General features: G+C 40.0%; 1 protein-coding gene across 1 annotated transcript in view; it reads right to left on the bottom strand.

Annotated features, from left to right (window-relative positions):
* neb (nebulin) overlaps positions 1-27,568 on the bottom strand; it is a 234,885-nt gene that overhangs the window by 25,369 nt on the left and 181,948 nt on the right. The window contains exons 125-140 of the mRNA XM_078404318.1: positions 25,825-25,923; positions 23,582-23,695; positions 22,703-22,807; positions 21,214-21,318; positions 18,952-19,056; positions 15,984-16,094; positions 15,425-15,535; positions 13,376-13,489; positions 12,049-12,153; positions 10,793-10,897; positions 8,730-8,834; positions 8,216-8,308; positions 6,148-6,240; positions 4,482-4,574; positions 2,098-2,190; positions 1,001-1,093 (exon numbers count right to left, since the gene is read on the bottom strand). Coding sequence (XP_078260444.1) covers positions 1,001-1,093; positions 2,098-2,190; positions 4,482-4,574; positions 6,148-6,240; positions 8,216-8,308; positions 8,730-8,834; positions 10,793-10,897; positions 12,049-12,153; positions 13,376-13,489; positions 15,425-15,535; positions 15,984-16,094; positions 18,952-19,056; positions 21,214-21,318; positions 22,703-22,807; positions 23,582-23,695; positions 25,825-25,923 — 1,644 coding nt within the window. The remainder of the gene's footprint in view (positions 1-1,000; positions 1,094-2,097; positions 2,191-4,481; positions 4,575-6,147; positions 6,241-8,215; positions 8,309-8,729; positions 8,835-10,792; positions 10,898-12,048; positions 12,154-13,375; positions 13,490-15,424; positions 15,536-15,983; positions 16,095-18,951; positions 19,057-21,213; positions 21,319-22,702; positions 22,808-23,581; positions 23,696-25,824; positions 25,924-27,568) is intronic.

The following is a 27,568-nucleotide window of genomic DNA, read 5'->3' as shown; positions in this document are numbered from 1 at the left end:
TAGGAAAGATAGGACAGAATTTAATGAACATCTTAAAGGATGGTATAGGAGTTTAGGGAAGGATTTCAGTGACACAGCTCTTCAGCAAACAAAGTCAAACTACGGATTGCTCAAATTATAGAATCATTTGTCCCCCTTAGTCCAATAGGTAAAAGTGTCTATTACCAGGTCATGTGAGCCAGAAAGTGGTTTTGCTTTAATTCTCAGTTTGTGAAGAGGAAACACATGAGATGTCACACGAAATGCTACAACTGGTCTCAGTGTCACTGAGAAAGGGAGGGAAATAAGATCGGCTGAGGATCCTAATGTTGTTTTCTAATGCAAAATCAGGACTCATCTTTATACCGATGATCCTGCAATTGAATGGTCCACTCTTTATCTAGGTTAACAGAGGAATGATAACTTAACTGAAGTGGTGAAGAGTGTGTGTGTGTGGAGCGTGAATCTGTGGTGCTGCCTGAAAGTGGGAATGTGGGACGAACAAAAAGGGGATTAGTGTAAATAGATGCTTGACAGTTTTGGTTGGCAGTAGGGCATGTTTTCGTACATCATCTCCCTATGCCTACACCCTATGAGTACTGGCTATTGGTTGTAATCACCTTTGAACTTCTGCTTTCATCAAAGTTGACTGTCTGGATGACCTTGGATGAGTTGAATGATCTTGGGGTGGGCACCTATGTATTGTGGTCAGATAATTCCCCTCAATTGCTATCTTTTCACTCTTTCAACAGTTAAAGTCCACCCCCACTCCAAAAATGCTTGCATGTCCATTGTTTCCATTACATATACAAAAATATAAATATATATAAATATAAATGTAAAAATATAAACCACAAAAATGAACTGGGAAAAAAACACGCAAAAGTTTCAAGAATTAGGTAGAGTTGTTAAAAAAGTTGGGGAGAAAAAGATTTATTTGTATTTAGTGATAGAATGTAGTGGGGTAGAAAGGGGAAGGGAGTCCCATGTTAACAAAGGGGGAAATCAGACTGGCAACTACCGAGCTGATGTTCTTCTGTGTCTCCTTTACATGCTGCACCTCAGGGAGGTCAGAGATTGTTGTTCCTTGCCCAACAGCTTCTTTGTATTTTATCTACAATGTGTGTAAATATGGGGGAGAAAGACAATGTGTAAGCACGTGACTGACAATGACAACACCACCACCCCCTGATCACAATGCTTTTAACATAGAAAAACATCTCCAGGTGCTTCACAAGAAAAAAATATATAGAAAATGGAATTTCACATCAAGCCACACAATGAAGGTCTTATAATCGGAGAGTGAGGTAGGAAGTGAAAGAGGTATCAACAGGGAATTCTGTAGCTATGGTAGCATGTTGACTGTAGTCTAACAGTGCCAAGCCATGGAATGGACCTAACAATAATTTTAGGTTCTCGGCCTATAGTATAATGTAAATGGCATCAGACAGTCTCAGACAACGCCACATAATTCTTAGCTTCAGTTTTCTGTGTTGAGGGAATATCCATGGCATCTCACACAAAGCCATAAGTGCGACAGAGAGTGACCAAAATCAGCCACATGTGCCAAAATTGACACCTGCCAAGAAACTTCTGATAACATAAAGAAGGGTCTCGACCCGAAACGTCATCCATTCCTTCTCCCCAGAGATGCTGCATGTGCCGCTGGGTTACTTCAGCATTTTGTGTCTATCTTCAGGAGTCAAGGTTTACCCTGCTGGTCCTGATAGACGAATACCTTATATTTTACCTACAATTAGATATGATCCACGTAAGAGTTAATTTGTGCTCTGGGTGATTAATGTGAGACATAATTTCTGAAATGGGTGCTGGATATAGCAAGCATGATATCATTGTAATACTTTCTGTTTATATTCTCACTGTAGAATACTGTACAGTATTTCTTAAAATACATTACAGGATAATTTTTGTTTTCCCCTCAAATTATATTTAACTGGCAAATGATTTAAAACGTTTCAATTGTCTGCAAAAATTAAAAATGTAAATTGTCTTTAAAGTAATGATATTAATTTTGTCTGGTGGCATTAATTGAAAGTGGTAAGGCAATGGGGAGCGGCATAATGGATTAAGCAAAGGGCGAATCAAACTGACAACTACCGAGCTGATGTTCTTCTGCGTCTCCTTTACACGCTGCACCTCAGGCAGGTCAGAGATTGCTGTTCCGTGCCCAACATTTTCCTTGTATTTTATCTACAACGTGCGTAGTTCAGGTGGAGAAAAGACAAACTGTAAGCACAGCACAGACAATAACCACCATTTAAATGCACATGGAACATTTTAACACATCCGATTGCACTTGACAGGTACAAATGACAAACAATAGTTGACAATGAGCTATATAATTAGAAATAAGGCATATAAGCAAGTGTTAAGGAGCGTTTCTCATGAGAAGAAAGAGCTTGAGAGGATTAGCGATACGATAATAGGGACACGATAATATGCAGGTAATTATATATAATACAATATAATATGCAGTCAGTGATACGGTCACAGATGCTGCAGGTCCTGACGTGTATGAGGGTAGACAAATCTCCTGGGCCTGATCAGATATATCTGAGGGAAGTTAGAGGGGAAATTGCAGGAGCCCTCACTGAGATTTATGAGTATTTATCATTAAATACAGTGTGTAGGATGCGAAAACTGTGAAGAACAGTCTGATCCTTGTTCTCTGGTCCTGGACCCATCAGTCAAGGGAAACATTGCTTCCCAAGATGGCGCTCAACCCAGGTGACTATTTGCGTGCTAGCCAGAGAAGCAGATCTACAATCAGATATTACAATCGCTCCCCACTTTTACTGCACACTGTGAATGGCTCGATTGTAATCATGTATTCTCTTTCGGCTGTCTGATTAGCACGCAACAAAAGCTTTTAACTGTACCTCCGTTAATGTGGCAATAAACTAAACTGAACTGACCGAAACTGAACTGGAACTGAACTGAACCCACATCTAGCCTTTTCAACGCAAAGAATTCTGTAAATTTCAATGGGGTTTCCACTTTTTCTTTCAAGAACAGAGTACAGTCCCAATCTACTCAATTTTCTCTCATACAAAACACCTACTATCCCTGGAATCACCATAATATCTTAGCTACTCATATTTCGCTCTTACATTTTTATACTCAAAACCCCTGCAATGTTCGCCATTTAACTGGAAAAGCTTACAAAGCTGTGCCTGGTGAACTGTGACACACCTCAGCATCTCACGATTAGGAAGGGGGATAGGAGCTGCTTATTATTTCTGTTTTCCAGCAATTTGTACCTTGCGACATACAGCTACCAGTGTCATTTATTAACACAAAAACATAGAAAATAGAAGCCTTAGTCGGCCACCTCTCCCCTCAAACCTGCCTTCTCATCCAATATAATGATGGTTCAATATATCCCGGCTCACAACTCCTCTTCCATGCCAGTTCCTAAGAGCCACAAGTCTCGATCTTTCAAAAATGTATCTACCTCCTCTGTGAATACACACAGTGATCTAGTTTTCAAAGTCTTGGGTAGAAAATTCCATAAGAATTTTTTTTTAACCTCATTTGTAAATCACCCTTACCTTGTAACTATGTCTCCTCATTCGAGACACTTCCTCTGGTGGTAACATCTTAACATCTATCATATTATGCCCACTTAAGCTCAATAGCCCTCAATCTGCAATCTCATTTAAGAGGGTCAGTGTGGAATGTACAGGAGGATTGTGTGATATAAATTAAGTTTGGTGTAAATTTACTCCATCAACAGACTGAATGGAGAAAGAAAAAATACAATACACACACTGAGAACAACAAACACAACATCGCGATAGGGATGTTGCCTCATTGCGCTTTTTCTAGATCTCTTGGTGAGGCAAATAATTAAGCAGGCCTGGGTTTTACAAAGGATTGCATAGGATGTATGTCACAGAAACAACCCATTTTATTCAACAGGTCCATGCTGGCTTTCATCGTTTCAAAGCTCCTCCTGTCTGTACTCACTTAAATTTATCAACATAACCTTTTATTCCCTTCTCCCTCATGTTCATGTCTAGCCACCCCTTCAATGCATTTATACTTTCACCTTAACCATTCACTAAGGTAGCATGTTCCACATGCTCATCAATGTCTTGGTCAAGATGTTTACTTATTGGATCCCTTGGTGGTGATCTTATATTATTAGAGCCTAGTATGCTTTTCCCTATAGGTGGAAATACTGTATCTGAATTCAAAAATTCATATAAAAAAGTTATCCATCAAAGCTGCGTCATCATTATAAAACCCTCCACCTAATCACCTCTCAGTCTTCATCTCTCTCTCTCTCTTGAGAACTGTTTAATCTCATCAAAAGTTTAGTTAATGCAATTGCGATCTAAAGCTAGAAATTGATTAAAATTAAACTGAACATAAAGTAAAAGAAGAGAAAATGGATAAATTGTGTTTAGTGCTAGGAGGGATTCGGTAGTAAAGATGGATTATGGTGTAACACGCAGGGAAAGCAAACCAGCAACTACCGAGCTGATGTTCTTCTGGGTCTCCTTTACACGCTGCACCTCAGGGAGGTCAGAGATTGCTGTTCCTTGCCCAATACTTTCCTTGTATTTGACCTACAAGATGTGTGTAGATCAGGGAGGAAAGGACATATTGTAAATTCATGACAGACAATGATAAAGACAACTACATACCACAACATATTAGACACTGCAACAAACCACACATTTCATCGAGCGGGTAGTGTAGACAAACACTTTCACTGCACAGAGCAAACATGCAAATAATGAGCTAAAATTAATTTTGATCTATTGTCTCAATTCGAAATTTGCTTTTAAATTTATGAACTTTTAAAATATGATACATTAAACAATTGGCTTTCTCACCTCCATTGTTCAATTACTTGTAATTTTGGAAAGGTTTTCAGTTTAGTTTAGTTTAGTTTAGTTTAGTTTAGAGATACAGCATGGAAACAGGCACTTGGCCCACCAAGCCCATATCGACTGTTGACCGTACACTAGTTCAAAGTTATCCCATTTTCGCATCCTATACACTGGAGGCAATCTACAGAAGCCAAATAACCTATAAACCTGCAAGTCTTTGGAATGTGGGAAGAAACCAGAGCATAGAAACATATAAAATAGGTGCAGGAGTAGGTCATTCGGCCCTTCGATCCAGCACCGCCATTCAATCATCCAAAATCAGTACCCCGTTCCGGCTTTTTTCTCAGAAAATTAGTCCTAAGAGCTAAATCTCTCTTGAAAACATCCAGTGAATTGCCCTCCACTGCCTTCTGTGGCAGAGAATTCCACAGATTCACAACTCTGGGTGAAAATGTTTTTCCTCATCTCAGTCCTAAATGGCCTACCCCTTATTGTTAAACTGTGTCCCCTGGTTCTGGACTCCCCCAACATGGGGAACATTTTTCCTGCATCTACCCTGTCCTCTAAGAATGTTATATGTTTCTATAAGCACCTGGAGAAAACCAGTCACAGAGAGAATGTGAAAACTCCGCACAGACAGCAGACAGCCAAGATCGATCCCAGGTCTCTGGCGCAGTGAGGCCACAGCTCTACTGCTACGCCACTTTGCCGCCATATTTTGTCAAACTGAATGCATGGTTCCAGCTCTTATATTCAACATTTGCTCCAATATTATTACAATAAACACCTTTTTAAATAAGATTAGAATTTCTCAGTTTTGATGAAAGATCAGCTGCCTGAATCACCAACTCTATTCTGTCTCTCCACAGGTGTTAATGACCTAAATATATTCAGAAATTTTTGTTTTAATTTAGATTTTCTCAATTATGGTTTAACACAGATAGGTTGGAGAACAGCGCAGAACACCCCAGGCTAGACTTAAATGTCCCATTAATAGTCTTTTATGTCATGACACTTTAAGTACCTTCGTCCTGGAACATGTGTTCCTGTAGACATGTACACCTATGACAAAGATCTTCTGGCATTTGGTCGTATAACCTTTTCATATAAGTCTACCTGTTGAAGATTTCCTTCTTACCACTGTTTTCCCAAAACTCATATAACTATTCAAAAGTGACAATGAAGTTAAAATGCTTGAAAATTTTAAAATGGAAAACAATATGAAGAGGGTTTAGTTTAGTGATATGATGGTTAGACAGTGGAGATGAAATATGGAATAACATGGGTGAATGAAACCAGCATCTACCGAGCTGATGTTCTTCTGTGTCTCCTTTACACGCTTCACCTCAGGCAGGTCAGAGATTGCAGTTCCTTGCCCAATAGTTTCCTTGTATTTAATCTACAAGCAGTGTAGATCATGGAGGAAATGACAAACAGTAAGCACATAACAAATAATAGGATACATATTTTTGACAAACAGTTAATCACACAGTTTGTTGGATCACAGACTGCAATATAAAACATCGCACACATTACTGGGCGGGGAATCAATCTGCACACTGCATTTAAAAGAGGGGTTAATCAAACATATAAACTGGTCTCCAAAATTCTTCCCATGAAAATATTTGTTTCAAAGTAATGTCATTTCTTAAGTATTAACATTATAATTAAACTCATAATATCATTCCCAAAGTGTAAATTAGTTAACGCTTTTGAGCAAAATTATGATTCAACTTTAGCTTATAACATGAAATTAATTATTTTAGTTGGAGCACTAAGGGAGGTTAGAAACATTAAACATTGCATTACCATTGACTGACTGCACTCATTTAAAAGGAAAGGTGGGGGGGGGGGGGGGGGGGGGGGGGGGGGGGAGGGGTGAATCCTGCTTGTCCTCCATAACTTGGCTGGAAGAGCATTGATACCATTTGGTCTTGGTTCTCTACAGCTCACTGCCCAAGTTGTGGTGGATCAGCAGGAGAAGTGAGTTGAAACTCCGAGCCCAGGTTCTTTGTGAAGGTGACTTACTGTAAAGGTTATTAATGTAAGGTAAATAAAGTTTCAAACCAGAAACAAGACACAGGCTTTCAACGTTGATAAAGTAACCCAGGCTATGCTTTAGCAAATTTTAGATTTTAGTGTTTTTGTAGCTTCTAAAGCAGATGATTACAATAAAATGCTCCACATGGCACCTTTTCTGCTTTTTATTTAATTTACTTTAATCAGCTTAAAGTTAAAGCTCTGTTTAAAGTTCACTGTTAACAAAGCTTGTTTAGGGTTTGTTTGTTTTCACAAATTGGCTTTTGAGGAGGACAAATTTTGATTCATTATTGATGCCTCGTTTAGGGATTATTAGCAACAAGGAGAGTTTGGAGAGACTTGGATTGTTTTCTCTGGAACACTGGAGGTTGAGGAGAGATTTGATAGAAGTATAGAAAATTGTTAGAGGCAATTGTGGTGGACCTATAACATATAAACTGGTCTCCAAAATTCTTCCCATGAAAATATTTGTTTCAAAGTAATGTAATTTCTAAAGTATTAACATTATAATTAAACTCATAATATCATATGAGGCACCTTTGCCCCACAATGGAAGTATCAAATGCATATTTTAATGGGCATAGCTTTAAGATGAGAGGGGCAAAAGTTTAAAGGAGATGTGTGGGTCATGTTTTTATTTAAACACAGAGGGTGGCAAGTGCCTGGAAGGAGCTGCTGGGAGTGGTGGTGGAGGCACATGTGACAGTGGCATTGAAGAGACGTTTGGATAGATGTTTGGATATGTAGTGAGTGGAGGAATATGGATTATGTGCAGGCAGATAAGAGTTGGTCTTGGCATCATGTTTGGCACAGACATTGTGGGCTGAAGGGCCTGTACCTAGGAACTGTTCTATGTTCTACTTGGATTGCCCACTGACATTTAAGTCACTTGTCCTGTCTAATTCTCTAAGAGTAGGTCAAGCTTCACACCATCCTTTGTAGATCCCTTTACATATTGGCCCAACATAATTTTATTATCTGTTTTATATTAACAATCTGGTGAAATGATTTGAACTTGTGTTTTCTGCATAAATAGTACATACGTACAGTAATGTAGTGATTATATTCCAGTGTCAATGTGCAGAGCCCTTTCAAAGTCAGAAAGTAAGGAGTGGTATCACAGACATTTAAAAATAATTCTTCAGCACATTTTCAACATGGTATCGCAAATCCTAGAAGATTCATAACCTGGGTTACATGTGAACACAATTGATTCTGTAACCGTTAGCAGGAAATTTTTCACACTGAAGGCAACAGTGAGAGGTTGGGGATACTATAATTAAGGGATTATCACAAACTAGGGAATGGAGGATTTGAACCACCAAGGATTATACCGAGCTAATAGCCTCTTGTGTCCTTTTGACTCTCTCCATCTCTGGTGTTTCTTTAATTGATGTTCCAGTACCAATTTCATCCTTATATGCGATCTTTATACACAGAAGTAGGGTATAAGAATGAAGGTCACAGTAGAGAAGGTTACCTTATTTTCTTACCTTGGCAATGTAACTAAATATGCTCAAGTAAAATGTGATTTAATAACAAATTGGCAACAGTTTACAAGACACAAACAGTTGAGACAATAAAACTCAATAACATGGCTCACATTAATTATACAAGCAGAGTTAACTATAAACTTATTAACTTACTAATAGTTCTAATAGTAATTGAGGCTACTGTTAGAAAACGTATGTTCAACTGCGGAATGAAACTAAATTGATTATTGTTAGATTCCTGCAAATTCCTGCAATTTTGTTTAAAATAAAATTGTCCGCATATTTAAAAGGAAAGGAGAGAAATACAAATGGTGAGTAGGTTAGCACCAGAAAAAATATTTAGGTTAAAAAGTACCAAGCTGAAATTCTTTTGGTTTTCTTTAGCTCGAAGGATTTCAGGTGTGTCGCTTATTGTAGTGACCTTTCCTTTAATATGTTTAAGATCTGAAGTGTACTGAAGCTATAAAACAGAGTGAAAATCAACAGTGAGAAAACAGGAGCAACAGGCAAGAAAACGTTGAAAAGACAACAGGGTGAAACTGGTCTGCTGTGTCCAGTGGTAGGTGGTTGCCACCTGCTGTGCTTGGGTCCATTGGCATCACCATGACACGTTGTGCAGAGATGGGGTAAAGCCCACACCCTTTTACCACTGAAGACAAAAGACGAATTTCACCCCAGGATAAAGCCAAGGAATTTCTGGACTGTAACAAAACTTTTGTCTGTATGTTCTTGTGCTGGCATTTTGCATGTGATCAATTGATGAAGATATTGATGTGATAAATTGGAAAAGGTGGTGGTGATACAAGATTTTTTCCAGGAGAGTTGATAAAGAGGAACGTGTAGATATAATGTGTGAATGTATATTTCTATGTTTATGTGGTTTCCAATTTGGAAGCATTTGACAAGGTCCCACATAAGAGGTTGGTGCATGAATTAAGAGCTGAAGTTATTGGAGGAAGTGCATTAGCATGGATTGAAAATGGGTTCAGTCCATCGGCCCACCGAGTCCACACTGACTATCGATCCTCCTTCACACTAGTTCAATGTCACCCCACTTTCTCATCCACTCCCTACACACACTAGAGACAATTTTCAAAGGCCAATTAACCTACAAACCCGAACGTCTTTGGGATGTGGGAGGAAACCCATGCGGTCATGCAAACTCCACACAGCAGTACCCAAGGTCAGAATCAAACTCAGGTCTCTGGCGCTGTGAGGCAGCGGCTCGACCAGCTACGACACTGTGCCACCCTTTTTTTTTAAATCACCACATTTTAAAAAAAACTAGAATTGAAATAAATGAGTAATTTTCTTGCTGGAGGGTTGTAATTCATGGCATATTGCAGGTACTGGATCTTTGCTCTTAACTGTTTACTACAGTATTTACATTGAAGACCAGGAGAAGGGAAAGGAATGCAGGTTTCCAAGTTTGCCGATGATACAAAAGTAGGTGGGAGGGTTGTTCAGTCTAAAGAAGGGTCCCTACCCAAAACGCCGTCTGTCCATTTCCTTCCACAGATGCTACCTGGCCCGCTGTTTATTGCTCAGGAGGAAGAGCATGTCATGATAAGGGCACAGTGATTTGCAATGGGATATAGGTAGATTGCATGATTGGGTGAAATAAGGGGCCGTTCACTTAAAAGCCTGAAGAAGGGTCCTGACCTGAATCATCACCCATCCATGTTCTGCAGAGGTGCTGTCTGACCCGCTGAGTTATCCAGCACTTTATGTTATTTTTTTGTAAACCAGCATCTGCAGTTCCTTGTTTCCAGGATACAGACTTGTCCCGTTGGCTTTTCCTGTGACACCGCCCATTTCTTGATATCATGTAGGGTTCTATCGTGAAGGGGTATTGGGCAGGGATGGAAGCTGATATCTCTCTTGTCTTTAGAATTATAGTACACAGGGTTGGTTGGTGAGGATGGGACTTAAATTAATGTTGTTTATGTTAAGAATCTGGAGGGAAAAGAGAGGAAAGAACTGTTCCTTCATCTTGAATGAAAATAGTATTTTGTTACAGCCCCCTTAAATTCCATGAAAACAAGCAAAGCAAATATACACAAACAGTATTAATGTTTACAATCTCAGGTAAACATATTGAACACCAATTGTTCAGACAATAACAATGAAAGTCCTTAACCCCTTCAAGGACAACAGCAACATTCTTGCACCTTGTCCCAAACCAAGGTGGGACCTTTAATCTCCAGATATGTATTACATTGAATGGACAACATGTTAACAGTGCCTTGTTCTCTGTTCCCTTCCTATGGCCCCTATATTGTGGGATGCACCTTGCAGTGGAATAGCCATCAAGAACAAACAGATTGATCCAGGAACCTGTTCGGCGCTTTAGCTCAGAAACCAGGAAAAAGAGTTGGGAAAAAGTGAACTGAGTGCCAATGAGACATTATGACTTACTGAACTGATGTTTTTCTGGTTCTCACGCACTCTCTGTATCTCAGGTGTGTCAATTACTGGGACATAATGAGACATGGCCTTCTCTGCTTCCGCCTTGTATTGTTTCTAGGATAAAAATTTGGGAACAGTGTGAGAGACAATAGACAATAGACAATAGACAATAGGTGCAGGAGTAGGCCATTCAGCCCTTCGAGCCAGCACCGCCATTCAATGCGATCATGGCTGATCACTCTCCATCAGAACCCCGTTCCTGCCTTCTCCCCATACCCCCTGACTCCGCTATCCTTAAGAGCTCTATCCAGCTCTCTCTTGAAAGCATCCAACGAACTGGCCTCCACTGCCTTCTGAGGCAGAGAATTCCACACCTTCACCACTCTCTGACTGAAAAAGTTCTTCTTCATCTCCGTTCTAAATGGCCTACCCCTTATTCTTAAACTGTGGCCCCTTGTTCTGGACTCCCCCAACATTGGGAACATGTTTCCTGCCTCCTGACGCCAACAAACAGGTACATTGCAGAGGTTCAAAAGTTCAAAGATATTTTATTGTCACGTGTACCATTAAAGGTACAGTGAAACTCGATTTACGATAGAGTCATGCCAGAAAAAAGCAACAAGACACACAACTACATAAAGGTTAACATAAACATCCACCACAGCGGATTCCCCACATTCCTCACTGTGATGGAAGGCATTAAAGTCTAATCTGCTTCACTCTTTATTCTGTCTATGGTACATAAGTTTTCTAACATTAATACCTTTCCCAAATGTAAATGGTTCAGCACTAGGAAGCCCAAACTACTTGACTTGCATAGGAACAAAGCTATTTTGTGCTTTATTCTAATAAGCTGCTTCTTTGCTTTGAGCTGTTTTTGTTTCAATAGAGGCTGGGGAATTTTATCAGAGACCAAAGAAAGCAATGCACTAAAAAATTGTGCCTCTACTTGTTATGTCCCTACGTCTTAAATGGCCCCGGATTGCAGAACTTGGAATGGAAACTTTGCCAGAGTTGGTTCCACACTAATACACAGAACACAACCAACCCTCTCCCCCCCTCACCTCTCCCCCCCTTCCCTCTCCCCCCCTCCCCTCTCCCCCCCTCCCCTCTCCCCCCCTCTCCCCTCTCCCCCCCCTCCCCTCCCCTCTCCCCTCTACTCTCCTCCCCCCCCCACATGAATTTTATGGAGGCAACAGATTATTTTAATCAGGTTTTCATGCAACTCAGCCAAAGATAAATGGAGAGAGAATGATGCGGATTACCTGGCTGCTCAGATACTTCACGTTTTGAGCATGAATAATCTCAGGTGTGTCAATGACTGTGGTGTAGTGAGATTTCTCCTTTTCGGCCAACTGTTTGTATTTAACCTAAAAATAAAAGATCAGGCATGAGTAAAAACAAAAGTAAGATTCCAGTCGGTGAATGATTCAATTCAAATTGCTGGTCCTTCCAGCTGAAGCAAATATCGGTTTAAATCTGTCATTCTGATTGCTGCTTCTATTATCTGGGGTGCAGGCAAAGTCCCAAAGGATAATGAATCAATTTCTCTAGTCATGTAAAATCCAGCCGATGTTGGAAACTGAGAATAGAAAATGCTGAAAGTGCTCAACTATTCTAGTTTTCCTCCAACAACCCTCTTCTCAATTAAATGTCTACTTCATACCTTCCTTGCTGTCTTGGCAACAGTTTTTAAATTTATCATCTCTCTTTGGGACTTCAGAAAGATAGACATTATCTATATACTAAAACTCTCGTTTGTTAGTTTGTTTGTTCCTGAACTACAGCCAAAACGGTACACGATAGCGCGACAATTTTAGGCCCACCTTACTCACCGTCGTCCCTTTGGTGCTGATGGAAGAAGTTTCATTGAAATCGGTGTTATATTTTTAAAGTTATTCACATTTTAAAGTTTAAATCTATCTCCTAGGGAGGGGGGGGGGAGATGAAGGGGGGGAGGGAGGGAAGATAAGGGGGGGTTGAGGGGGATGGAGTGGGGGGAGGGGAAGGGGAGAGAGGGGGGAGAGGAGGAGGGGAGGGGGGAGGGAGGGAGGGGGTGGGGGAGAGGAGAGGGAAGGGAGAGGGGGAGGGGAGGCGGAGGGCGGAGGAAGGAGGGGAGGGGGAGAGGGTCCTGCACCAATTCAGGAGAGGTTTGGGCCCAAGTGGGTCCACTTGGTCTAGTTACATTATAGATTGTGAGATCCTGCTGTGTGCAGGTTAACTGGCGTGATTGCTGCATTGACACAATTTAGGGGCAACCTGAATTTGTGAAAAGCACTACAGCAATGTAACTCTTATTTCTACTTTCTCTTTTCACTGTATCAAAAAACTTCACTGATGCACTTTAAAAAAATACAAAGGTTGGAATCCAAATTCCAAAATCCAAGGCGCAAAATCCATGTGGATGAAGCCCAGCTGACGAACCTTGGATAGAACATCAAAAGATTTCCATACAAGCGAACTTATTACAAGTAATAGGACCAAACAATTTCAACCCACATAATTAGTCATTAAATTAGACAAATCACATATGCTATTGTATTAATGGGACTGATAGAATTACCAGTATTAGACGGCAGTTACATCACTCACCTGGCTTAAAATATCTGTAGCATTCTTTGCTCTGGCAAAGTCTGGTGTTTCGTTAGCAAACGCCGTAAGACCTTTGCCCTTTATTTCTTCTTCCAACGATCTCTTGTACTCTCTCTGAGATGGAGAGAAAAAAGGAGGCAATTTAGCACACTGGTTTACGACTCTGTTGACCAAGAGTCCAGGGGCAACCTTCAGCCATGAAATATTTGGAAATTGTCAAATTCAAGGAAAAGTGTGGACTGCAGAAGCTGAAGCCTGCAGCAATATCAAACAGCCAGGTAGGGTCTCAAGGCAAAATGTGGACATTTTCTTTCTGAGTTCCTCCAGCAGTTTAATCTTTTGGTCAAGCAAAATTATGCTGCTTGAGTTCATAAGGAGCACAATTCGGGCATTCGGCCTATCAAGTCTACTCCACCATTCAATCGTGGCTGATCTATCTCTCCCTCCTAACCCCCATTCTCCTGCCTTCTTCCCATAACTCCTGACACTTGTACTAATCAACAATCTATTTATTTCTGCCTAAAGTTTACGTTTAAAGTTTAAAGTTATAACTCTTAAAGTTTAAGAGTTAAGTTTAAAAAATTATTTTTCATGCTTTGCAGTCTGATATCTATTACAAAAGCTTTGATGAATAGGGACCATATATCTGTACACTGTGAATGGCTCAATTGCAATCATGTATTGTCTTTCCACTGTGATTAGTACGTAACAAAAGCTTTTCACTGTTCCCGAGTACACGTGACAATAAACTCAACTCAACTCAAACCGTGGCACATTTTTAGTCAAAGGAAACGAAACATATTCATTAATCTACGCACAAGGAAGTGGTCAAGAATCACATTTTTTTTAAACATTTGTTTCAGTTCAAATTTAATGGCCTTGAATTTAGAACCTGTGTGGTAAATCTAGATATACACACAAGACAACCATATATAATTGCTAGTTTTGTTTTTGAGACATTAATACCAGTTAATTCCAAAGCTGTTAGGCCGACCAGCTGAGTTTCCCGTTGCTCATCTGAACTACCTGCATAAACATGAATCCATTCAAGCTGGTTCAAAACGCAAACTACTGGAGGAGCTCAGGCAGCATCTATGGAAGGAATGGACAGATGACATTTTGGGTCGAGACCTTTTTTCCAGAGCGATTGGAGTAGAGGGGGGAGATGGCTGGAAAAGAGTAGGAGGGACGTAAAGCCTGAGAAGTGATAGGTGGATACAGGTGAATGGGGGGCGATTGGCAGACGAGTGGAGATACTGACAAAGTCTGAAGGTATAAAGGAGACAAAAAGGGGTATCAGATCAGGAGAAGAGGAGGCGTGAAATGTAAAGCCGGAGAGAGGGATCTGGAAAGGGGCAGGGAAAAAGGGGAAAGAGGGGATAAAAGGAAATATGGAAGTTGGGGATGGGAGACGAGTGTACATGAGAGGGAAAAAAGGAGCAGGGTGACTGGGATGGTGGGAGTGAAATTACCCCAGTGTAGGTGAATGGTAGGAAAATCATAGGGGGGTTAATGGGCTTGTGTGAGAAAATAGTTTACAGAAAAATAACTGGGGTAATGGTTGAATTTTTAGTTTAATTTAGAGATATAGCATGGAAACAGGCCCTTCGGTCCACCGAGTCCACACCGACCAGCAAACCTCACACATTAACACTATCCTACGCACACTAGGGACAATTTTACATTTATACCGTCAATTAACCGACAAATCCGTATGTCTTTGGAGTGTGGGAGGAAACCGAAGATCTCGGAGAAAAGCCATGGGGAGAACATTCAAGCTCCTTATAGCCAAGCACCCATAGTCAGGATCGAACCCAGGTCTCTGCTGCTAAAGTGCTGTAAGGCAGCAACTCTACCGATACGCCACTGTGCTATTAAATGGATTGCACCAAGAGATAGCATGGAACCAATGGGCTAAATCACCTTCTTCTACATTAGTAGGAAATATGGAAAAATAACCTGCAGGACCACTGACCCATATGCCAGCAGCAACACGAAGAATTGCATAGCCAGGGAAAATCTTTGCCTCTTCTACTATGCTATACCTACCTCATTCAAAATGTAGGTTGCGTTCTTTGCTCGGATCATCTCTGGAGTTTCCTCCAACGCGGTTAAGCCTTTTCCCTTAACTCCTTGTTCCAGATCCTTCCTGTACTCTTTCTGATAAACAAATGAAAGAGGAATGCTGCTAAGACACAAGGAATAACCCAGATTTCCACTCTCCATGCATTAAAGAAGGAAACCAGGCTACAGAAAAGCACATACATCTTTCGTTGTATGAAAATCGACAAGAGACCAAAAGAAGAGTTAGGTGACAAGAATTTAGGGCTTCACAGAAAAACAACGCAGAAAGACATTAGATGACTTTTAAATGTCATTATTGAAAAAAAAGAAGCTTTAATTGTTTAATTGCACATTTAGCAATAATGTACAAGGCAAAGAGCAGGTGTTATTCTTCAAAATGTTCATTAAAAATATGGAGAACTGTTTTCCATGATTTATTACACGATTTCAAAGGTTGTGTAATTTAGCAAAATATAAAGATATAGATTAGTGAGTTTATATTTTCAAGTTGTTAAAAGGAAAAAGGTAAAGAAAAACTGTCTACCTCACAGCCTATCTTAGTTGCATATCTGACATGCAACATTGCCGGGGTAATCTCAAGGCCAGACAGGTTCCTTCCTTTTATGTGCTCTTCCAAATCCTTTTTATATTCTTTCTATTGATATTTAGGAGAAAGAAAAAAAATAGAGAAAAAAACTTTTTGACGCAAAGAAAAACGATGTCAAAGCGTGCACAACAGGCATTCAATAAATCTCTTAGAAGATTCCTAGCTGAGGTGTTTCTATTTACAGAGACTGTGAAGCTGGTTATACACCACCTGTTGAAAAATGAGTGAAATGGGTGTTTAAAAGGTAAAACAACATCAAAAGAGAACGTGCGTATTCGGCTTTATCCAAGGCGTCTGGAATTCAAAGCTAAAGAAATTATGTTTCAGTTGCAGGGATGAGAATGAAAGAAGACAAGAGATCTGAAAATATGTTGTGGTAGAACGTTTCTGATGTAGGATGAAGAGGAGAAAGTATAATACCCAAGGCGGACCTCAAAGGGAATAGCAAATGTGCACAGGCCCATCCTCATGACCAGAAGAGTATGCTATTCAATTGGATTATTCCTGCTTCTATTTCTTATGTTGTGCTCTTGAAAGTGAGAAAATTTTCATCCTTCTAGTTGGAAGGTTTTGGATAGTTATGAATAGTAAATCTCTGGACAAATCAAGTTCTCAAGAAAGAAGGTGCTGCTATCATCACAAATTAACCTTTTTAACTGAAAGTAACTGAAACTGGGCGGCACGGTGGCGCAACGGTAGAGTTGCTGCTTTACAGCGAATGCAGCGCCGGAGACTCAGGTTCGATCCTGACCACGGGTGCTGTACTGTAAGGAGTTTGTACGTTCTCCCCGTGACCTGCGTGGGTTTTCTCCGAGATCTTCGGTTTCCTCCCACACTCCAAAGACGTACAGGTATGTAGGTTAATTGGCTGGGTAAATGTAAAAATTGTCCCTAGTGTGTGTAGGATAGTGTTAATGTGCGGGGATCGCTGGGCGGACTTGGTGGGCCGAAAAGGCCTGTTTCCGCGCTGTATCTGAAATATGAAATATGAAAATATAATATCAAGTTATGAGGCCGAGCTACCTAGACTTGGCCTCATGAGTGAGTGAGTGAAGAGTGATGTAGAAACAAGGAAATGCAGATGCTGGTTTACAACAAAAGACACAAAGTGCTGGAGTAACTCAGTGGATCAGGCAGCATCTCTGGAGAACATAGACAGATGTTTTTGGGGGTTGGGACCCTTCTTCAGACTGATCAGAGTGATGCATTTGAGTCGTTGAAACTCCTAAAGTAATTCAATAGATATAGGGAAACCTTTCCCTAGTGTATTCTGGATTAAGGGATCTTAATTTTAGAATTGAAGCAGGTCATTTAGATACAAAATTAGGAGGCGTTTTTCTTCCCACACTGAGTGAAATGGAAATTTGGAATACTCTTCCCCAAAAGATGCTAATCCCATTGTATGTTCGTTTCTGAGACTGGTTGATTTTTGTTGGGTATGGCACAATGGTTAAAAAAATGTAAAGTTGAGCTGAAGTTGAACCATAATAGCTCAAAATCTTTCTCCCCCCTCCCCCCTCCTCCTCCCCCCTCCCCCTTCCTCCCCCCTCCCCCCTCCCCCCTCCTCCCCCCCTGACTACAATCAGTCTGGAGAAGAGTCCAGACCCAGAGTGTTGTCTATTCATGTCCTGCCTGAACTGCAGCATTTTGTGTAATTCTTTGTAAACTAACACCTGCAGTTCCGTCAGTCTAGATAGTTAGGTTACTTCAATTATGTGGGACCTTGGTGAGACACACCTGGTGCATTCTGTATAATTTTGGTCTCCCTACCCACAAAACAATACTGGAAGGAATTCAACAGACTGGTTCCTCGGATGCTGGACTTGCCAAAGGAAGAGCAGTTGAGATACCAGGGCTGTGTACTATGGAGTTTAGAAGAATGGGAGATGATCTCATAAAAATTTACAAAATTCTTCATGGGAAGCCTGCTTAGTTTGCTTTAAAATTGGGAGTACCTTGAAAGTCAAAGAGCCAGAATCATCTGTGATTCAGCACCAATTACCACAAAACTGTTAACAACCTGCAGAGAAGGTGCTGGACATGAAAGCATACGTTTGGAAGCAAAAAAGCAAGATTTATCTTGATAACCACATGGCACTGGAATTCAAATAGTCTCATTCAACTTGTATTGAAAATGTTGACCTCACAGTGAGACCAAAGGGTTGGAACAACAAAAGAATGGATGAAGCATTTGGAAATATTTACAATGCTTGAGTTTTTACTTTTTTTTTCTCTTTTTTGTTTAGTTTGGGTGGCCTTTTCCAGATGCTATTGCCTGGCAAAATAGATATTTTCAAATGTTAAGCTTAGATAAATGCGTTGATTTTAATTTCTATGGTAAATTATGACTACATGGTTAATGACAATAAACAGTATCTGCGCATTCAAACTCATCCATTGCTCACCACAACTTTACTAAGTTCACCTATCCTCCCTGATTTACCCTGTCATATTCAAGGCCAGCAGGTTCTGTTATCTTCCACAAACAGGTGTCATTGGTCAGTCATCTCTGCACAACATCTCAAAGCATTAAGATTGTTGATACAGTATCAGCACTGGGATGGAGATACACTTTAAAGTCAAATCTTGGTAGTGGGTGTTTGTTCAATTATCAATAAAATTAAAAAAATTCAAGCCTTAAATATTTACAACAGTAACAATGTACAGTTATAAACTTAATACAAGAGTGTGAGAACCTGTATGTAAGTTTATTTCTAATTTCCAAATGTAGCATTCTTCAAGACCACCGGAAGTGACCAATTACTTGAAGAATACAAAAACCTAGTATTTGGAAATCTTGCATGGTCCTCTTCAAAGATAGTTACTATTGGACAACAATGCCATCAACAGGACAGACACTTTGAGTAGGTTGCCCAGAGCTAATGCTCTCATTTCCTGGTCTTACCTCACTCTGCATGTGCTGAGATTCCATGGCAGTGAGGTAAACAGGTGTTTCAAAGTCCAACATTGCCTTTCCTTTCTCTTTCTCGTATAGTTCCTTGTATTTAACCTGGAACGTTATACATTGCAGTTACTCTCGATAAATGGAAAAAAGGTTTACACATTGCAATTACAGTCCCGATTTTGTTTTTCATAGCCCATCCCTTCACTTCTCTCTCCCTCACCCCACTCCCCGACCACCTCCACACCTGGCTGAGCAGCAAAATGTTGATAACTAATTCTATTCAAATGGTCCACATACTGTAAATCCCAACATCAATATTTCATGCAATAATAAAGAACATAGCATTTTCACAGACATTTAAATAATTTGAGCTGTGATACATTATGAAAAAAAGCTAATTGGCTTAAAACAAAATAATTAATGTTGTCAAATGACTTAGAGATGTAACTGCAATTAAACATGATATTAACAAAACATAGTGATTGATTGCACTATTAAAATAATATTGCACGACCAATATATTGATGATTTCACAATGCAAGGTGTCATATTAATGCACAAGGCTTCACTAAATGGGATTGAAATGTTTCTAAACCCTAGGTTCCTGATTTAGTAAGTACTAAATTATTTTTTGCAAATAAAAATAGTTCCTTTTTTCAGACTTAATTATCAATGGTGTTTAAAGACGTACAGGTATGTAGGTTAATTGGCTGGGTAAATGTAAAAATTGTCCCTAGTGGGTGTAGGATAGTGTTAATGTACGGGGATCGCTGGGCGGCACGGACTTGGTGGGCCGAAAAGGCCTGTTTCCGGCTGTATATATATGATATATGATATATATATGATATAAATCTAGGTAGGATGTCTGTGCTTCTATCCCTAGCAGATATCAATAACTTAGTTTATAAATGTATTGTTATTGTTATCGTTATTGTTTGTTACTGTTTAGCTTATTGCCACATGTACTGAGGTACAGTGAAAAGCTTTTTCTAAATAGCACAGTGATGCTACTGCCTCATGACTCCTGGGATCTGGGTTTGATCTGGGTTTGATCCACGAGTGCTGTCTATGTGCAGTTTGTCTGTTTTCCCTGCGAGTTTCTGCAAGGTGTTCCAGTTTCTTCCCACATCTGAAAAATGTGCTGGTAGGTTAATGACTAAATGAGTTTATGGGTTTGTAAGACCCCTTTGAGAGACAAAGTGTAGAGACACTGTATAAGAGATGGGGAATAATTGCAACAGGATCTGGATCGATTGGCCAGGTGGGCAGAGGAATGGTTGATGGAATTTAATACAGAAAAGTGTGAGGTGTTGCATTTTGTCAAACAAGGGCAGGACCTACACAGTAAATGGTAGGCCTCTGGGTAGTGTTGTAGAGCAGAGGGATCTAGGAGTACAAGTGCATGGTTCCTTGAAGGTCGAGTAGGTGGTCAAAAAGGCTTACGGCACTTTAGCCTTCATCAGTCAAAGTATTGAGTATAGAAGTTGGGAGGTCATGTTGCAGTTGTCTAAGACGTTGGTGAGACCGCATTTAGAATATTGTGTTCAGTTCTGGGCACTATGTTATAGGAAAGATATTGTCAAGCTTGAAAAGGTTCAGAAAAGATTTACAAGGATGTTGCCAGGTGTGAGCTATAGGGAGAGGTTAAGTAGGCTGGGTTTCGATTCCATGGGGCGTAGGAGGATGAGGGAAGATCTTATAGAGGTATACAAAATCATGAGAGGAATAGATTGGGTAGATGCACATAGTCTTTTACCCAGAGTAGAAGAATCGAGGACCAGAGGACATAGGTTCAAGGTGAAGGAGAAAAGATTTCATATGAATCCGAGGGGTAACTTTTTCACACAGAGGGTGGTGGGTGTACGGAACAAGCTGCCAGAGGAGGTAGTTGAGGCTGGGACTATCCCAATATTTAAGAAACAGTTGGACAGGTACATGGATAGGACAGGTTTGGAGGGTTATGGACCAAGCGCAGGCAAGTGGGACTAGGGTAGCTGGGACATTGTTGGCCAGTGTGGGTGAGTTGGGCCGAAGGGGCTATTTCCACACTGTATCAATCTATGACTCTATGACTATGACTCTAACATGACTCTTCAGATTGCTCTGTTGGGAGCCAATGAATCTCATGGGTGAAATAGCCTCTTCTGTTCCACAACAAGTAAGTGTTCTGCTTTTATTTCTCCTAAATTCTGGATTGATCTGAGCACATTGAGTAGGATAAAGTTATACATCCGTATGTTCAGTTTTGTTGAACTGACTTACTTGACTCTGCAACTCAGTTGCCTCCTTCAGATGTATTTGTTCAGGTGAGTCGGCCACCAGTTGGTAGTGACCCTTACTCTTCTCAAACTCCTTCTTGTACTGGTACTAAGGGAGGGTCAAAAATCACCTCAACAACAGAAAAACTATAAAGTCTTGACAGTGTGACCCATCTACAAAAAAGTGCTAAAAAAGTGTTCATTATCCAATAAAATGTGAAAAGGTAAGTAAAGATGTCCAATCAAGAACTGAATAAGGTGAATAGGTTAGAACTCAGTGAATTACACACAATGGTTGTGGTAAAAGTAAAATAATAAAAAATGGAAAGAGGCAGATTTATTGAGAAATGCTTTTTGTTGGAAGAACTGAGATGGCAACCATTAACAAAGCAATTTCCTTTGGACTGATTATGCTACCTTTACTGATTAGGTTGATTTAAAAGTCACAGAGTAGTTTTTTAAAATAAAACTAACAGTAAGGAAGCTTGATGTTGTAAAGAAAACAAAAAATAACTTGTACAAAATCATATAAAACATTTTAAGGACATTATTTTTTTGAAATTGTTCATACTTGTATATAATTTTTTAATTGAATTATTTAAATAGTTGATGAGAAAATTGAATATGGTTTTTTGGTTTTGCTGGGAATGCCTTGCAAATTTTCAAAGATATATTTTTAAAATTACTTCTTCCCCCCCCCCCCACCCAAATTTTATTTTTGGAATCCTTTTGTGAATTTATTTTCATAATTCAACAAATATTGAAATAAAGTTACTCCTGTCAAAGTGTATATTTATATAGTCAGAGTCTCTGGCACTGCAAGGCAGCAGCTCTACCGCTGCGCCACCATGCCACCCTTCTGTTTGGACAGCATGCAAAACAAAGCTTTTCACTGTACCTTGGCACATGCGACAATAAACCTAAGCCTTTCCAATGAGCTTGCCCACTCTCCAATACCCCACCCCACCAACAGAATATGTAAGGAATTGAAACCCTACAAGTCTAAGCATTTCCTAATCCTTGACGCGTGGGAAACTCTGGTTTGTTAATGGTTGGCCTAATTTGGCTCAGTCACTGCTGTCCTTTCCATTTGAAAAGCATGGATGTCCAAAACTCTGAAAATGTTAATTTTACAGTCCTAAAAAAACCCCAATTCATTCACTTCCCGAACAATTAAATAATTTGTTAGAGTTCAGAATGATATTTTTAAGAGGAGAAGAAAGGAGTTTCCAGTGGGAGTGGAAAAAATTAGTTGTTTTATAGTTATATGAAGGTTTTTAAACAGAAAAGAAATGAGGTTTTATCTACCAAACATGGTTATTTATCATTAATGAGAGGAAAAAGTAGTAAGAGATGGTAAGTAGGTCACTACCAGAGGTGGCCCAATAAGGGAGTCAGATTTAGACAGGAGAAAAAGTGTTAACATTTCATCCATGTATTAGAGTAAGACAGGAATGGGGTTTGAGGTCAACCTATGATGCAAACACACTTACTTGACTTGCCAACTTGCTGGTGGAGAGGTTATGCTGCATTTGCAACGATTCAGACATATCAGTCACGGGTTTGTGCATCTTCTTCAAATCCTGTTTGTATTTAACCTAAACATGAAGGGCAACAGTGAAACAATTACTCCCTTGACTCATTAAAGTATTTTAGCTGCATGACACAGTATTGACTTGCAATGTGCCATTGTTTGAGCCATTTCTCTCCAATGACCCGAAGGTTTTGTGCATCAGTGTTCATCTTAAATACATTCACACAGAACGAAAAAATCATTTTTTTCCTTGCCTCATTGTTCGATTATGCATGTTCGAATGGGATGGATGAAAACTGGTAAAGACTCATTGGATTGAACTGCCTCCTTCTACATCACAAGCATACATGTATATTCCACCAAATTTGAAGATACTGAATTTTCAGGCCATCCTCCTTCCCCCCTCCCTGTTTGTTTTTAACTGAACAGAAATCGCCGAAGATCCACAGCAAACATGCATTTCAACGTTTTTAAATGTCAGTATGTTGGCTCTTCTTCAATTCTTTTGAACTGACAACATTTCTGGATGGGTGTTAGAGGTTATGAGGAAATGGGAGAAGAATGGGGTCAGGAGGGAGCGATAGATCAGCCATGATTGAATGGCGGAGTAGACTTGATGGGCTGAATGACCTAATTCTACTATTTCTTATGATCTTATTACTGAGTCTTCAACCAATCTAGAGAACATACAGTAGTTTAACTCTGAAAAGTGAAGTTTCTCAATACTCAAGATAAACACAAACTGAAAAAAAGAGAAAAAGAGAAAAGGAATAGGTGACATTTCGGGTCGAGAACTTTCATCAGACTGAGAGGTCTATCGATCTTTCTCAACACTCACCTCACTTGCAAAAATAGTTGCATCTTTCATTGACTTGTATCCCGAACTCTCCTTCAAATCAAACTTCGGTCTCTTCTCCTTCATCTCCTTATCAAACTTCTCCTTGTACTTAATCTACACATGAATTAAAAAATAATGTTAATATGCCATTCCCACAATCAAAACAGTGTCAAAGAGCCAAGCCTCATGGAAACAGGCTCTCCGGCACAACCTGCCCATGCCGATCAAGATGCTCCAACTAAGAGTGTTCGGTTTGCCCAGGTTTGGCTAATATCCTTCTAAACCTTTCTTATCCATGCACCACCCGCAAGCTCAAAACGTTATCCCTCAGATTCCTATTGAATTTCACTCCTCTCATCTTAAACCTATATCCTGTAGTTTTTGATTCCCTTGCCCTGTGTAAAAGACTCTGTGCATTCACAATATCTATGCCCCTTTTGGCTTTATACACCTCGAGAACATTACCTCTTGGCCTCCTGCACTCCAAGGAGTAAAGTTCTGCTCCTGCACTCCAAGGAATTGAATTGAATTGAATACTTTATTGTCACATGTGACAAGTCACAGTGAAATACTTTGCTTGCAAAGTCTGCTTGCAAACCAGAACCAAGGTATGCAATAGTCGCCACATAAAGGGCGCTGACAATGTTTTAAAATATCCCGCGCCAGGTCCACCCTTGTTCTCCCCCCCTCATGGCGTTTCCCCCACACCGGGTCCTCCTTTGTTCTCCCCCCCCCCACGCCGGGTCCTATCCTGCCCAATCTCTCTCTACAGTTCAGCCTTCATGCCCTGGCAACATCCTCGTAAATATTCCCTGCACTCTTTCCAAATGTTCATCTGTTTTAACTCAATACGACAGTAAATGGATCAGTTGTTGAGCATTTTCAAATCAAGAAAGGTTAGGAAAGTGGAGGGAGCGGACCAATTTCATTACTAACAAAATGACAAAGATAAGGCCATTCAGAAACCTGGTAACAGATAACAGAAGGGAGAAACAAGCACAAATAAAGTTAGGGAGCAAATATTTAATAGACATAAGAGTGGAGATACAAAAAAGGGTATATTCAGTCACAAATGATATATTAAAAAATACAAAAATCCAGTCTTGCTAGAGCTTTCAGAGATTGGATGGGGATTAGCGTATGTTTTGATGATGGAATGTAACTGATGCGTGAATTAGTAATGATCAACGACATCAAGCTGTTCTTACTTAACTCTACGTTCTTAATGTGTGCACAGATAAAACATCATGAATAACCAAAAGATTGTTCAATGTTCCACTCCTGGCTGGAGGGCTCAAAATGCAAAACTCTTACAAAAATCCTCAATTTCTACGATCGTAGGAGTGAACATTTCAAGAGAAGGGGGGAAAAACAATCATTAAAAACAGTTGATGGCGAAAAACACAGGTATCCTTTCCCACAGTACATCCCTGCAATGGAGACACAGGTGCTGGAAACTGGAGGAAAAAAAAACCCGACCTGTTGGAGGAACTCAGTGAGTCAGAGGCAACAGATCACTGGATCATAAAATGTGTCAAAGATTTAAAAAAAGAGATATTTTTAAAATTCTCACACAGCATCTGTGAGTTTCACTGTACAGAATAAAATGCAGAATTTACAAAAATGTAAATAATTCAAGAATACGGAAAAGCAAGATTAATTGTTAAAAAGGAAAATAAGCTGAAGAAGAGGTAGGAAATGGATTAGTACATCAGACAGTTTGCTATTTGTTGCTTGACACTGAGATGTAAAAAGGGGAGCTCTGATGTTTTGAGAATTCTTAAGAAAAGAGGTAAAAAGAACATATCGGCTGATATGCCAAACCCTATTGCCAATATTGAACTTATTCCAAATGTGCCAAACCCTATTGACAACATTGAGCTGAATACAATATTCAACATTTGTCGACCTGGGTTCAAAGAAGAAAAATATTCGTAGTTGTTGGAGTCAAAATGCCTGTGTCTGTGGAATTAAAAAGGGTAAGTTAGGCTGCAAAAAATGACTGAACACGAAAGGATGGGTCCTTGTTTGTTCTTATGTCAACCACATCCATTCGGTATTCAATTGAGATAGTTTAATTGTGCAAATGTGAATAGCTTTGCATCGTAATTTTTTTATGGAAGTCCAACTGAAGAAAGTAATATTTTATTAAATGGCGACACTAAAGTCAATTCTAAAGTCTATAGACAGGGTACAAGACAAAACACAGGGACAGGGACTCTTGATACTAAAGTTTGTCTTACGTCACTTGTGAGTATATTTGCTTTCTTTGCGACCCTCATCGTAGGAGTGTCATATGAAGCAGCTCCATGGCCTCTGAGTTTCTGTTTGGTATATTCCACCTATGAAGCGTAGCAAGATGAGCATGATCAGAGCAACAGTCAATGTTTATTAAGGGGCAGCCCGGATGTAATTGCAAGCTTGTGAAAGTGCTAGGTGCAAGGAAAGTATTACATTGGCAGCAGTAGTTAGTTATAGGTTTCACTCCAGTCAGTCAACAACCAGTTAAAAGCAGTACACAGCCCAGTTCTAGCACAGGGAAAGAAAACCCACAAATTAAAGCACTTTTAACACAACATCTTTTGGAGTGAAATTATTGCTTTGTATGTATTTTCCCATCTGTTTCACTCAGGAACAACCTTTAAAATGAAATTGGTTGAAATGAAATGTTGCAAACTGAAAAAAACAACTGCTCTAGGGCACTTTTGTACTCAATATAATCAATCCTGGCTTTTCTCAGGTGCTTTCAAGACACAGTTGCTTTCTTAGAGTTGCAGTGATTAGTGCTGTTGTTTGATGGTTGCAGGAACTTTTGCCCAGAGCACTGAGTCTCTGGTCACTGCAGCATCAGGAGGTTGGAGGGGACAACAAAATACCTTCACAAATTAAATCTAACAAATATAATACCTAAAGCAATAATGTCCCAGGCTGCAACAGCTTAGTAGTAAGTGGTTTTGGTGGCTGGGCTAAGCTGTTGCGAATAACCTTTACCAAGGCTTTGCTTGTAATTTTATCGATGCCCCATTGAACTGAACCGAACACAGTTTAGTTAAGATTTGTTTTACTTTGATTGTTCGGAGCAAGGCGAAGGGGCAACGATGATGTGGAATACGTGAGAATATTATCATAATTCAGTAAAATAGCCTCTAAAAGTCTAACACTTCCTTTAAAATCAGTTATTGACTGCTCTCTGTCCCTGTATTAGCAAGAATATGAATGGCAGACTACACTTTAAGGTCACTTGAGCAGCCAAAGTGAAGACTCAGTAATGTACGCTGGAGGATGTGAGAGTGGAATCGTTAGATATGGCTGGTATTTCCAATAGCAACAGCCAAATTCCATTAACACCAGGAATAGCTGAAAGGTTTGAAATGCATTAAGAAACACTCTGTCATCCTCCAAATTTATACTCTGTCATCCTCCATCCTGCCTGCTGTACCTGCATGCTTCCTTTCAGTGACTGATGCACTAGGACACCCAGATCTCGTTGTACGTCCCCTTTTCCTAACTTGACACCATTCAGCTAATAATCTGCCTTCCTATTCTTACCACCAAAGTGGATAACCTCACACTTATCCGCATTAAACTGCATCTGCCGTGCATCCGCCCACTCACACAGCCTGTCCAAGTCACCCTGCAACCTCATAGCATCTTCCTCACAGTTCACACTGTCCCCCAGCTTTGTGTCATCTGCAAATTTGCTAATGTTACTTTTAATCCCTTCATCCAAGTCATTAATGTATATTGTAAATAGCTGCGGTCCCAGCACCGAGCCTTGCTGTACCCCACTAGTCACTGCCTGCCATTCTGAAAGGGACCCATTTATCCCCACTCTTTGCTTTCTGTCTGCCAACCAATTTTCTATCCATGTCAGTACCCTACCCCCAATACCATGTGCTCTAATTTTGCACACTAATCTCCTATGTGGGACCTTGTCGAAGGCTTTCTGAAACTCAAGGTACACTACATCCACTGGCTCTCCCCTGT

This window comes from Rhinoraja longicauda, chromosome 8 (genome assembly GCF_053455715.1).
Source record: "Rhinoraja longicauda isolate Sanriku21f chromosome 8, sRhiLon1.1, whole genome shotgun sequence".
In the NCBI taxonomy this organism is placed as follows: domain Eukaryota; kingdom Metazoa; phylum Chordata; class Chondrichthyes; order Rajiformes; family Arhynchobatidae; genus Rhinoraja; species Rhinoraja longicauda.
This window is presented reverse-complemented; position numbering and strand designations above follow the sequence as displayed.